Raw genomic sequence first — 15201 nt, forward strand, 5'->3', positions numbered from 1 at the left:
AATAATTATTTAAGCCTACATGAATTTTCTCACATTTTTATTTAGCTTAAATTGAGGACTTTTAAATTAATCTTTAAATGTGGTGTATTAATGCATTTTAATCCCGAATTAAACCAAACTTCAATATAAAATTTCCAAATTAAAAACTTAGATTTATAATAATTATTTAATCTTAAGTTTAATTTTTCATGATTTTATAAAGTTTAAAACTAGGCGTTTCAATTAATTAGTTAAATAGCGTTTCGTGCGGCGATTAAATCCCGGATAAATCCAAAACTCATTATTTTGATCCCAAATTTTAAAAATAGCATTTTTATGATTTATTCTACTCTTACAAGACATGAGCCACACCCGTGGACCCATGGATTCAATTTTACTTCTTTAATTTTTGTTTTGACCCTTTATCGAACACACCGAGCCATCTCCTAATTTACTCGAGCCACGCCCAAGCCATCTCGAGCAAAAACCTAGCCAACCCACCTAGGGACCCTACTGACCAAGCTCGGCCCAAAGAACCACCCCTGGACCGCTCAAAAACCTCCTGGAAACTCACCCAAAATCTGTGCCTATGGTGAACCTCACGCTACAAGACTTCTAGTTAGCTTAGGTCACCTCCAGCCGAGCCACCACCGAGACCACACGACCCTCACCATCCCTGGACCACGCCCAGACCCTAACCAGACCAGCCCAAGCCCTGGACCTTGCGCACGAGCCGCCTGCAGTAGACAGCAACCTGCGCGCACACTTGTTCCCTCACGCCTCTCACGATCTCTCGAGCCAGCGGCCATCCCAGCCTCTACAGCCCTTGCCCATCAACCTTAGACCCTATAGGACCTACTTGAGCCACCCAGCCCCCAGCAGCGAGCCCCCTTGGCTGCTGTTTAATTCCCCAGCGCGCGAGGAGTCCTTGCTTTAAAGGACTCCTCCTAGGCTGCAACCAAGGAGTCCTAGGCATGCTAGGACCCTTGCTGACCCTGACCCACGTCCCCTAGGACCCCAGCCCTAGACCTGGTCGAACCCCTAAGCCCAATGCAAAGAAAACGAGCCACATGCATGAACAACACACTCTCGGCCCTTCAATATAGCATACAGTTCCATTTTGCTTTTATGTGCAGCGTGTCGTGTGTTTTCTAGGACCCCTTAGGGCGAGTAAATCATGCTTGATCATTACCTAAATCATGGCAGCCCCTCAACACATATTAAACATGTTTTTGGAACAACAATTCACAAGTTTACCTCATGTACATGCAATATTTCGAAAATATTCATAAAAACTTCATGCTTTTCATTCAAATATAATTTAAACAATAATACGATGTGATAGAGGAGAAAAGGAGATGTATGGTGTGCCTTTACGTTTTAAAGGCACGAAAAATCGTTGACGATGAAGAACAGAGCAAAACCTTGGCTAGTTTCTACCATGACCCTTCGAAAATTCCTTCAACTTTGTGGTGTGTGTGTTGCCGTGTGTGCTGTGAGTTTTGGGGAGAGTTTCTGAATTTTTAAAAGTGTGAGAGGCGTGAGTTGTGTTGTGAGTGTAGGGTTTTAAACTTTTAAATACTACTTAAACTACTAACAAGGCTTAGGCCTATTAAGCCACTAAATTAAATCCATTAGTCTTAATTAAGATTTAATAAAATATTATCAAAGTTTTTATTTAAATAAATTTGTGTTTATTAGCCGGATTGCCAAAAAGCTCGTATTTTTATTGAAAAAGCAACACCGATAAAATTTATATCCCGGCGTATAAAATCACCTCAAAAACCCCTTATTTTTAAAAATATGAAAACCCATCAACCATAATTTAAACAATTAAAAATAATTATTTAATAAAAACATTTTACATTTTTCAGCCCTCGGTCTCCGTTCCTCGATCGCAACTCGAACAACCTTTTTAAAAATATATTTTAATGCAACCATGTAGAAAAATATATTTTAAACATGCAAATATGCACAACATAATTAATTCATGCAATTAAAACAATTAATTAAATTACAAGAGAATTTAATAATTGCATGCATGTGATTCGCGTGGACTTTTAAATTTTCGGGGCGTTACAATCTTCCCCCCTTGAATTGAATTTCGTCCTCGAAATTCGCTTATCCTTAATAACCCAAAGTTTAGACTTAGTTCTAGTATCCCAAAAATCCACACTTCCGCTGCGCTACTCTGATAAAACTTAAGTTCTAGAATGTCCTTACGTCTCCTTGATCCCAATTAAATTTTACTTTCTAAATCAATATCTTCAAATCGCAACTTAAAAAGACCCAAATGACTTAGTGCTATTACTATTATAACCTCGAATTTAACTTTTCTTAAAATTCCCTATAATAAATGATGGATCACCATACTTATCGTATATTATTTTCCTTATTTTATACCCAAATTATTCATCAACTTATCATATTTCAATCTTAAAATCCCAAACGTATCCGCTAATGCTTAGATTTTCAAGCCTAATATCTGTTAAGAAATGAAACTAGCGTTTCAAGAATTTTGGTGTATGACGAATCAAAATCAACCGCGGCTGGAATCCTAATAAGCTCAACCGGCAAATAACCTACAGGTTTCTCAACCGCTGATTCTTCAGATTACGGCAAAAGTGAACCGGTTCATTTAAGAGAATCACTTATTGCTAAAAGACATTCTCGGACCGGTTGAATGCATTCAAAACTCCTTGAAGTCAACGATTACACATCAATTCCAAGAATGATATGCATTTAACTCTCTATCCCAGAAAGGAAGCTCAGAGATAGACTTTGTATTCTGAGGCTAAAAGAACAGTTGCCTTAAGAGGAAATCCTCAAGGAAAGAACTTCAGATTTATGATGAGCAAAAGGAAGATTAAATGCGAACATTTATTGCTCATAAAGATGAAAGCGACTCATCTGATTAGAAAGCTCAGGTTTACGTTAACTGTCCTTTCCGACCGTTAAGTCATTCGGCTCTATCAACAGAGAGGGATGCAAGCTAAACTAAGCAAGCGATACAAAGATTATTGAGCTTGCCTTCAAAAGAAATCTCAGAGCGCAATCATAGTCAATATTTATCTTCGCTCTCTCTGCACGCAGTACAACAGAAACATACTTGATCATCCAAGGATCTTTTCGTGCTACTCAAACAAACTACTGTTTCATATCAGTAACCTGGTGGTTATTTGATTAAAATTTGTGGTGTCTGGAGAACTAAGGGTTCTTAATATCAAGAAGTGTAAAGTGATCACTAAGAGTTCCAATACAGGCAGTGTGATAAGTCCTGGTTGGATCGGGTTGTTACAAACATTTTGTAAAGTCAAAGTCTTTTAGTGGAATCCTTCCTAACAAAGGAAGAAGGGGTGACGTAGGAGTATTCAATCTCCGAACATCCATAAAATCCGGTGTCATCTATTTCTTGCATGCTTAAATATTTCTCAGTCACTTATTGTTGTTAAGGGTGTCACTAATTTTATTGGTCATTGAAAACTCTGAACTGTTTTCCACACAACCAGTAGTTCAAGTTTTCAACCGTTTGAGAAAATATCTTTCAACCGCCTAAAAACGGTTGATAGCAAAAATTCAAAAACAATAAAATTTGAAAGAGTTCATTCACCCCCCTCTAAACTCTTTCCCGATCCTAACAAGTGGTATCAGAGCGGGGTTTTCTCTAAACATTGACATCATTCAAATAATCATGACATCTTTCAACAAAATTCCTATGTTCTCCAAGGAAGACTATGATGATTGGAAAATTCGCATGCAGGCACATCTAGCAGCACATGATGACGACATGTGGTTTGTAATTACCGATGGACCAATGAAGATCATGAAAGTAAACACAGCTGTTGGTACAACCGAAGGTGCTCCTCAAATGATAGAGAAACATAGATCTGAATGGACAGCTGAGGATAAAAAGAAAGCAAACCTGGACAACGTTGCAAAAGATATTCTATATAAGACTCTGGATAAGAACATGTTCGCCAAAATCAAGACCTGTACCACTGCAAAGGAGATATGGTAAAAACTTACTCAACTGTGCGAAGGCAATGATCAGACCAAAGAAAACAAACTGACCGTGGCTATCCAAAAATTCGATAATGCAAAGATGAAGCCAGGAGAAACTCTTGCAGAATTTGATGAGCGGTTTAGCAGCATTATCATCGAGATCATCTCACTTGGAAAAGAGTACTCCAACAGAGAAATCGCTTTGAAGGTCATGCGAGCTCTTCCCAGAGAATGTGATGTGAAGACCATAGCAATGCGCGAATCCAAAGATCTGAACAAACTGGAACTCCATGATATGTTTGCTGATCTTAAAGCATATGAATTTGAACTTGGAATACGAAATAAAGATGAGCCATCCAAAACTCAACAAACAAAGGCTTTGGCAGCTGCTACAGTGACTCTTCCGGTCGAAGAGTCCACAAGTAAGAAATCGGCTGAGCAACTAAGCAATGAAGCCATGTCTCTTTTTGTTAAGAAATTCAGCAAATTCATGCGCAAAAATCAATCTCAAATGAATAAATCTTATTTTAAAAAGGACCATACTGAGGATGGTCAAGGTTGTTTTAACTGTGGAAAGAAGGGACACTTTATTGCAGAATGCAACAGGCTAAAGATGGATGAAAACAAACATGAGAATAGAAGACGGTTCAAAGACAACAAGAAATTCGTCAAGAAAAAGAATCAGCGAGTTCTGATTGTAGAAGAAGACAAAGGCAAATGGGCTGAAACCGAGTCAGAAAAATCCTCTTCTGAGGCATCTTCAAGTGAAAGCGAAGACGAGACAATCGAGTGTCTCATGGCAAAGGAAGATCAAGAATCCACAGATGAAATGGTATTTGACTTTAACTCTGAAGAATTTACACGAGAAGATCTTGTTACAGCACTACACGACATGGTAAATGAGTTCAAAGGACTATCTATAAAATTCAATGAAGCTGTAGCAAAAAAACTAGACTTAAAAAACAAGTTAACTCTCTCTAACTGTTCGCAGCACAAAGAGGTTGAAAGTTTGAAAGTTAAGTTAAGTCTGCTAGCGGCTGAGAATGATGATTTACGAAGATTGTTCCATGCTACACTAAAAGAAAACAAACGGTTAATGAATACCGTCAATACTTGGAACAGGTCCTCTGCTTCTCTTAATAAGATGCATGAGATGCAGAAACCAGCCGGAGACAGAACTGGGCTGGGTTACAACATCAATGATTGCAGCACCTCAGAAGCTTCAACTCAACCGTTACTTGAGAAAGACAGTTTAAGATCAATTAAATTTGTCAGATCTAGCTCGGTATATTAACATGATAAGTCTGAAGATCAAGGCATTCAAAATATGAATCTTGAGAATAATGGGAGGCGACATGGTTTGGGTTATGTTCAGAGTGATAAATCCAAACGATATTGGCGCAAACCCAGGCCAAATTCAACCGATTACGATGGCTCAACTGGATATCACTCAAGAACCAGACCTAACAATTACTACAATTGCCGACCAGTTCAAAAGAGGTATAGATTGAATGACAGTAACCAAAGGCCCAAACAACATATATTGATTCACCACCAGATTATTTATCCAATCATGGTTACCCTGGAACACGTCACAAAAAATCCGCAAGGATAATTCAAGTGTGGATTCCTAAGGGTCTAATTAATTCAGGACCCAAATAAAAAGGGTACCAATTTCTTATCTCAAAATTTCAGGAACTAATGAAGAAAAACTTGGAAAAATCAACATGGTTTTTAGACAGCGGATGCTCAAGACATATGACAGGAAACAAAAATCTCTTGTCAGAAGTTGTGAATTTCAAGGGGCCAACAATCACTTTCGGTGACAACGCTGAAGGTAAAGCCATGGGTAAGGGTAAGATTATTCATGGCAAAATCATCATTAAAGATGTTCTCTTGGTAGAAAATTTACGTTATAACATGATCAGTATAAGTCAACTGTGTGACAATGGGTATACGGTTGAATTTCATAAAGACAAATGCATGGTTAAAACTAATGAAGGCACCATTGTGCTGACTGGTTATCGAAGTCAAAACACCTATAGAGTAGAATGGAATGATGAATGTTTAAATGCATCTACTTGCTTCATTGCTCTAAATGGTAATAAAAATTGGCTATGGCATAAAAGTCTCAATCATCTAAATTTCAAATCCATTGCTACTATTAGTAAGTTTAAACTGGTATCTGGACTGCCTAATGTTGACTTTGCCAAAGATAAAATATGCAATGCTTCTCAGCTAGGAAAACAAGTTCGATCAACTTTCAAAAGCAAGGGAAGAAACTCTTCAGCAAGATGTTTGGAACTCCTTCATATGGACCTGTTTGGACCTATTCCGGTGATGAGCTTAGGGGGAAAGAAATACAATCTTGTAGTTATTGACGACTTCTCCAGATTCACATGGGTATTATTCCTAAGCTCCAAAGATCAAACTGCCGATCAACTAATTAAGCTGCTCAAGAGGCTTCAAAATGAGAAAATGGAAGAAATTGACAGAATCAGGAGTGACAGAGGAACTGAATTTCTGAACAAATACCTTTCATCCTACCTTGAAGATCATGGCATTAAACACGAGTTATCAGCTGCAAGATCGCCACAACAAAATGGAGTAGCAGAAAGAAGGAACCGCACACTGAAGGAAGCAGCTAGAACCATGCTGGCTGAATCTGGTATCTCACAACGATTTTGGGCTGAAGCCATCAACACAGCTTGTTACACTCAGAATCGGTCTATGATTAATAAAAATCATGAAAAGACTCCATATGAAGTATGGACCGGCAAATTGCTAGAAGTGGGGTACTTTCGCATATTTGGCTGTAAGTGTTTTATTCATATAAATGGCAAAACGCATCTCACTGCATTTGATGTAAAGGCTGAAAATGGCATCTTTCTGGGATACTCAGCAGTGAGTAAAGCATACAGATTGTATAATCAAAAAACTCTCACTGTCGAAGAATCCATACATGTTGTGTTCGATGAATCATCTATATGTTATGACAATAGCAACAGTAGCATGCATGATCTGATAAATAATTTTGAAGCTGCTAACCTTGAAGCTAGCAATGATGATGATGAGATAGATCTAAGAAGAACAGGTGAAACCATCTCCAAAGAAAACCCAACCGGTCAAGAACAAAATCAGCAGACAAATGAACCAGAAAACAATTATCAACCGCAGAACATACAAATGGAAGAAGAGGCACCAGAACAAGAAAATGACATCAATCAACCAACCGAGCCAAATCCATATAGACCTTGTCTCCGGTGGAACAAGGATCATCCACTCGAGCTGGTCATTGGTAACCCTACTGCTCCTCTTAGAACTAGAAATCAGATGATAAATGAATTTATGCAGGATGCTTTCGTTTCTCAAATAGAACCCAAGAAAATTGATGATGCCTTGCTAGACACAAACTGGATAGAGGCTATGCAAGAAGAACTTAATCAGTTTGAAAGGAACAGAGTATGACACTTAGTATCTCGACCTAATGATGCTCACATAATTGGAACTAGATGGGTTTACAGAAACAAAATGAATGAAAGTGGTTTAATCATCATAAATAAGGCTCGTCTAGTGGCTCAGGGATATAGACAGGAGGAAGGAATAGACTTTGATGAATCTTTTGCCCCTGTTGCCGGATTAGAAGCCATTAGAATATTTCTAGCTTTTGCAGCATTTAAGGACTTCAAAGTATATCAAATGGATGTTAAATCTGCCTTTCTGAATGGTTTATTAAATGAGGAAGTTTATGTAGAACAACCACCCGGTTTCGTTAATCATGCCTTTCCTGATCACGTTTACAAACTGGATAAAGCTCTATATGGACTCAAGCAAGCTCCGAGAGCATGGTATGACACACTAACCAAATTTCTGCTCGAGCATGGATTCTCTATTGGTACAATTGATAAAACTCTATTTAAATTCTCCAGAAATGATCATTCACTTTTTGTTCAAATTTATGTGGACGATATTATTTTTGGATCAATTAATCCTAAGTTATGTGAAAGATTTTCTAAGATGATGCAGGAACAATTTGAAATGAGTATGATGGGCGAATTAAACTATATTTTAGGGCTGCAAGTCAAGCAGTCTGAAAACGGTATCTTCATTAATCAAGCCAAATATACACGAGATATGATAAAGAAATTTGGCATGAAAAATTGCTCTCAAGCCAGTACTCCAATGAGTTCATCAATCAAATTTGATAAAGATGAAGGGGGAATTTCGGTGGATGAAAAAATGTACAGAGGACTAGTTGGGTCCTTACTATACTTAACCGCAAGTCGACCTGATATTATGTTTGCCGTATGTTTATGTGCACGGTTTCAAGCTAAACCCATGCAATCTCATTTTACTGCCTCTAAATGCATATTCAAATACTTGAAAGGAACTGCCAATGTGGGTCTTTGGTATCACAAAGATTCAAGTTTTAATCTGGTAGGTTACTCAGATGCAGATTATGCTGGATGCAAAATCGATCGAAAAGGCACAAGTGGTTCATGCCAATTCTTGGGTGAAAGACTTATTTCATGGGCTAGCAAGAAACAAACGTCAATCGCTACATCAACCGCTGAAGCAGAATACTTAGCAGCCGGAAGTTGTTGTGCTCAGATGCTATGGATACAGCAACAGTTAAAAGACTATGGAATCCAAGCTGCTGAATCTCCAATATTCTGCGACAACACAAGCGCTATAGCCATAACATACAACCCTGTCATGCACTCTCGGACAAAGCATATCGATATCAGACACCATTTCATCCGAGAACATGTCATGAAGAAAGAAATACGGCTTGAATATGTTCATACTGATCAACAAACAGCCGATATTTTCACAAAACCACTACCCGAGGCTAAATTCTCTTATTTTCGTAATATGCTTGGTTTGATTGACTTATCATGATATGATTATTTCTTGTGTATGCTCAGTTTAATTTTGCAGGAAATAAAACAAAAAGGCAAGAAACAGTCAGTAATATAAAATAAAACTATCTTATTATACGTAGCGGGGGCAGTACATCATAAGAAGCGGGGGTAGTACATCATTAGAGATGGGGGCAGTACATCAACAGAGGTGGATGCGTACACTCTTAATCTCCCTATCTACGTACAACCTCCAGGATGCAAACCAGCTGCTCAGCCCTCCGATGGAAATACGTGAAAACTCCTCTGAGATGGCTATCCTTCTCAGAGCACTCCTCTCCTTGAACAACATGAGAAGATAAACGCCATCGTCAGAAAAGACGCCAACATTATCAGCCACGCGAAGACGTCGCCGATATCTTCCTAGTGCCGCCATCTCTTTGGAGGAAGCAGCTAGTCCGCCCTCAAGGATGAACTGGAGTCTTTGGACTTTTATCCACATGACCAGCGTTTTCTTCATCACTCGATCCTCAATAGCTCTTTTACGAGAAGCCACCATAGCATTCATGAATTCTTCGGCTAAGTCCGGGCTGTTATCTCTCTCCATCTCTCTTATTTGATTTTATTGCTAACATTGTTGCTTGTATTTATAGATAAAAATCAAGCGCCAAAAGTCTATGTCATCATGACTGCGGTGGGAAATGTGAAGTGTTCTATAATAAGCAACCGACGGTTCATTGTCATTCATGCACGTATTTAGGGGGAACAATGGTTAAGAATGATTATTATCTTCTTTAACCGGTCCTTACCTAATCACATCAATGATCCGGTTCAAATTCTGTGGACATAATACATCCACGTCATTTTCGTAAAAAGCACTCAAACTCTTTGACTGCTTCTGTGTGAAGTGACATTTTTTTTCCCTTCAAATTTGAAAATACTCATTTTACCGCCGTCCAAATTTTCAAATATTTTAGAAAAATCCTCCACTAACAATCCTCCACATGGACTAACTAGTGCATTCTTGAACCGGACATACATACCTTTATTCACATCATCGTTCTCACTGTGTTATCTCATCTAAGCTCACTCTGCAGGAAAAAGCAAACAAAATTCTTTGCAAATTCAAAACAAATGGCTGCCTCCATTGCACAGAATACAGTAGCCATCAACTTCCCATCCATCTTTTCGATGCCCAACAAGTCTATGAAGGCTATGTTCCATTCACTCGAAGAATATGGGCTTCGAACATTTCTGGGCTGCAGCTACAACTACTCCGATACATTACTGAAAGAATTCTTTGATTCTGCTCACATGAAGAACGGAGAAATTCTTTGTTATGTTCAAAACAAACACTTCATCTTCACCTAGAAGGTGTTTGCTGAATTGTTTAGCTTACCAACGGCTGGCATCACTGACTTCTCTACACTGCCAGATGGCAATGCTGTATTTGGCGAAGAAACTTCTCACTCACTGATTGTCCTATCTCTCACCCAACATGCCAGAAGCGAGATTTAAAGATCGAATTTCGATTGTTGGCCGATATTGTGGCAAAATGAATTCTCGCCAAAGCTGGTGCATATGATAAAATTACTATGGAGAAATTCCTTGTTATGGCCACCATCTCCTCCAATCTAGGGATCAACTGGTCTGAAACTCTTTTCAAAATACTGGTAGCCATGATTAAGAAAGACAATCAATCTCACGCCTTCGCGGTTCAAATATGCCACATGTTGATCAAAGCAGGAGTCCAACCGGTTGACATGATTGAGGTTGGAAAAACCAAACTGTTTTCTTGGGTATCGGTTGACAAATTCATTCAGAAAAACAAATCGACAAATGAAGAATACGTCCCTGTCAAAACAGAAACTGGTGTTGAGTTTGTGAAACAAAAGAAACAGAGTGTCTCTACTCCTAAAGAAGCCAAAAGAAAACTGGTTTTACAAACAAGCTCTGATGATGAGTCCAAAGATGATGTTCCAGTTGCTCAGGTTTTCAAGAAAAGGAGAACCGCACAACCAACAAAGATTAAGCTGGTCAAGCATATTTCTGCACCGCTCATCCCTGCTCCTATCCCTGCAGTATCTGTCACCAAGTTGAAAGGAATTCAAATTACAGAAACAGATATCCAATCCTCCTATTCAGGAGTTCCTATTATTCTCTCCTCCGATAAGGGAAAACAGGCGATGATTGATAATCCACCACAAAACAATGCAGTTCATACGACCATCATCCTCACAAGTCAACATGTCAATGAGGCTGTTCAGACAAAAATAAAGATGTTTGATAAATGGGTTCAATATCGCACTGCTGTCACTTTTGATTCGCTCCTCCAAACCGGGAAGATACAGGCAGCTGCCAAGCTTGAACGGTCCATTTTAGAATGGGCCGAAACGACAGACATTCAAACCGCTCTTCAAAGACGCGACTTTCTGGAGATTCAAATGAAAGAAAGCACTCTTCAAATCATTATACAGTTGAAAAGGAAAAATTTTGATTCTACATGTCCTACAGCCAAGGATGATTCTGCAGTCATATCTCAACTTGAAATGGATGCTTTGTCCCTGGCTATGTCAGTCGCTCACATGCGACAGGAGCTCAATCTTCCAGCTATTGATAAAAAGAGTAAATTTGACTCTATGATGGATATTAATGACGATATCCGCTCAGAACTAGTTCAACCCATTGCCACTCAGAAGGCCTCTTTGTCTATTCCTAGCACTAGCTCTCAACGCTCTTCACCAGAACCTACCACAACAGCTCAGAAGGAGCTAGATTTTATTCAGGATACTCCACGATCAGAACAACTACAAGCCTCCTCCGCTGGTCAAGACCATTCATCCGATGCGAATGCTAAAGCCTTCTCACCTGAAACTCTTCTTGAAACCGATCAACCAATTCATGAAGCAACAGCTCACCCACCCTCTGAAAAACTCATGATGGAGGACTCTCCAAGTGCCGACCACCAATGCTGTCAGGATGTTTCGGCTCTCCTAGTTGTTTCTCCACCGCTTTCTGACAATGGCGCATCTGCTTCATAGCCTCCTGATGATTCAAACAAAGCTCCAACTCTTTCAGTTATTGAGGCAGAGCAGTTTCTTTCTGATTTTGATGCGGCTAAACCATTTCAAGAGCCATTTATCTCTTCACAAGATCCTATTACGGATGATACCCCGAACGTATTACAAGAGCAGCTCACATCTTCACCAAAGGAAGTGCAGGAAGCTGTGATACCCATCTCATCAATGCCTTCCTCACTCAATGATCAAATTGCAAAACCAGAGGAACCAAAGGTCATTGGTTCTCGACTGAGGACATTGATCAATTTATTGAGAGTATCACGGCGGAACCTCATGAGACTGAATCTACTCAATCTGCTGACAAAGCAACTTCTTCTAAATTAATTGCCTTCAAGGCCAACCTACTTGCTGAACAAGCAGCATCTGAGGAGGAAGAATTTGTCAAAGAAAACTTCAAACAAGAACTTCTGAACCGCCTTGCAAATATGGATCAGTCTATCCTTTCTCTAAATCGCAAACAGTTTGATTTGAAAGAGGACTTCCACTCTATCAAAAGTACCATATCTAAAGACTTTGATGCCATGACCACAAGAACTTCCCACCGACAGGATCATCATCATACGGCTCATATCAATATGTGCCTTGGTCTTTCGGCACAAATCACTCGTATTGAACAACGAATGGACGCCCAAGGTGCTCAACTTAAAGAAATTATGGAATTTCTTGTTCATGGTGATGTCAAAAAGGAGGAAAGAGAGCAGGAAAAGAAAATTCAAGAAGAATTAGCAGTCCTGAAGAAAAAAGAAGATAAGGCTAAAGCCAGGGAACAGAGTTCAGGACTTAATAAATAGTAATATAATACAATTTCTGGCTCCTTGGTTTTTAGTAATACAATTTTTGGTTCCTTGGTTCTTCACTCTGATAAACAAACTTACGGCTCAGTTTTGTCATCACCAAAATGGGGAAAATTGTTAAGAAATGAAACTAGCGTTTCAATAATTTTGGTGTATGACAAATAAAAATCAACCGCGGATGGAATCCTAATAAGCTCAACCGGTAAATAACCTACAGGTTTCTCAATCGCTAATATTCAACCGCTGATTCTTCAGATTACGGCAAAAGTGAACAGGTTCATTTAAGAGAATCACTTATTGCTAAAAGACATTCTCTGACCGGTTGAATGCATTCAAAACTCCTTGAAGTCAACGATTACACATCAATTCCAAGAATGATATGCATTTAACTCTCTATCCCAGAAAGGAAGCTCAGAGATAGACTTCGTATTCTGATGCTAAAAGAACAGTTGCCTTAAGAGGAAATCCTCAAGGAAAGAGCTTCAGATTTATGATGAGCAAAAGGAAGATTAAATGCGAACATTTATTGCTCATAAAGATGAAAGAGACTCATCTGATTCAGAAGCTCAGGTTTACGTTAACTGTCCTTTCCGACCGTTAAGTCATTCGGCTATATCAACAGAGAGGGATGCAAGCTAAACTAAGCAAGCGATACAAAGATTATTGAGCTTGCCTTCAAAAGAAATCTCAGAGCGCAATCATAGTCAATATTTATCTTCGCTCTCTCTGCACGCAGTACAACAGAAACATTCTTGATCATCCAAGGATCTTTTCGTGCTACTCAAACAAACTACTGTTTCATATCAGTAACCTGGTGGTTATTTGATTAAAATTTGTGGTGTCCGGGGAACTAAGGGTTCTTAATATCCAGAAGTGTAAAGTGATCACTAAGAGTTCCAATACAGGCAGTGTAATAAGTCCTGGTTGGATCGGGCTGCGACAAACATTTTGTAAAGTCAAAGTCTTTTAGTGGAATCCTTCCTAACAAAGGAAGAAGGGGTGACGTAGGAGTATTCAATCTCCGAACATCCATAAAATCCGGTGTCATCTATTTCTTGCATGCTTAAATATTTCTCAGTCACTTATTGTTGTTAAGGGTGTCACTAATTTTATTGGTCATTGAAAACTCTGAACCATTTTCCGCACAACCAGTAGTTCAAGTTTTCAACCGTTTGAGAAAATATCTTTCAACCGCCTAAAAACGGTTGATAGCAAAAATTCAAAAACAATAAAATTTGAAAGAGTTCATTCATCCCCCCCTCTAAACTCTTTCCCGATCCTAACAATATCGATTCATCCTTAAAACCCTTGATTAACATTCCTTATAACACTATAACCAAGATATCCTAAGGTACCAAATATTCTTAAAAATCTAAATAATCGAAAATTCTTATCATTTAACCCTTTCAATTCTCACTTATTGCTAAACTAGTCCCCAAATTCCTTAATAATTGCAAAACAAATTCTTAATTTCCTCAAAAATTATCCTAATTTGTCCTTAATTTCAAAATCCTACGATTAACCCATAAGTTCTTAACATTCTTAATTCTCCTCTACGGGTTTTCCATAACATAAATTTTGATAATTTAAACTTATTTACCCAAAAATTAATTCTTATAACCAATCTTACCTTTCATCAAAAACTTAAAATCCCAATTTATACATTTCCTTACTTCCAAAGTCGTTGCAAATCCTCGAATCATTATTACTTATGTGTAATTCCCAAAAATTAATTCAACTAGTAATCATTAATCATAAATATTTTCTTAGAAAACCTACGTGTCCCAAAAGCATTCGTAAAATTCATTATTAACTTATGCCCCAAAAATTAGAACGTCAATACTAAAACCCAAAATTCAACATGGTCCAATTTCCACCACTAAGCCAACATGCATTAAAATCAAATGATTTCTTATTTCATATCATCATGCAGATAACATCATACTGAATCATATAAAGCATGTAAAACATACAACTTTGAGGCTTGACGACTGATCTTCTCGGCGCTGATGGTGGCACAATCCTTTACAGGACCTTTACTCTAATACCAATTAAAACGTCTACCCTTTTATTGCTTTAAAAGTACTAGAAATTTTTTTTCTATAAACACTCAATTTTTCGGCCATGTACCTTTCCACATGAAAATATTTTTATTAAATATTTTACCCTTTAAAATAAAACATTAACCAACTAGCATTATAAAAATTAAGTACAATAGTCATAAAATGAAATTGTCGCATATTTTGCCAAATCTAAAAAGCAATAAGTTTGAAAAGTATAGCCCATACTAAACCTCTCAAAAATCTCTCAAAAATATAAATAAATAGTCTTAAAATCTTTAGCATAAATCCTGAATCATAAAACGTAAATGCGGAAAAGTAGAAGCGTTGGTCCTCAGGTTGTGTGCGCCTTCAGTCCAGTCAAATCATTCGTCAAGACCTCCCTCAAACTCACCTGCATCCATCACACATCGTGAGTCTAAAT

The 15201-nt window shown here is 38.2% G+C and overlaps 1 protein-coding gene across 1 annotated transcript; it reads left to right on the forward strand.

The window, feature by feature from the left end:
- The first annotated feature begins 4081 nt into the window (after positions 1-4081).
- LOC142523890 (uncharacterized) lies at positions 4082-7449 on the forward strand. Its single transcript, XM_075627623.1, has 4 exons — positions 4082-5001; positions 5104-5266; positions 5357-5557; positions 5677-7449. The coding sequence occupies exons 1-4, from the start codon at positions 4082-4084 to the stop codon at positions 7447-7449; spliced, it is 3057 nt and encodes a 1018-aa protein (XP_075483738.1).
- The last annotated feature ends 7752 nt before the right edge of the window (positions 7450-15201 follow it).

This window comes from Primulina tabacum, chromosome 14 (assembly GCF_025594145.1).
Source record: "Primulina tabacum isolate GXHZ01 chromosome 14, ASM2559414v2, whole genome shotgun sequence".
Classification (NCBI taxonomy): Eukaryota; Viridiplantae; Streptophyta; class Magnoliopsida; order Lamiales; family Gesneriaceae; genus Primulina; species Primulina tabacum.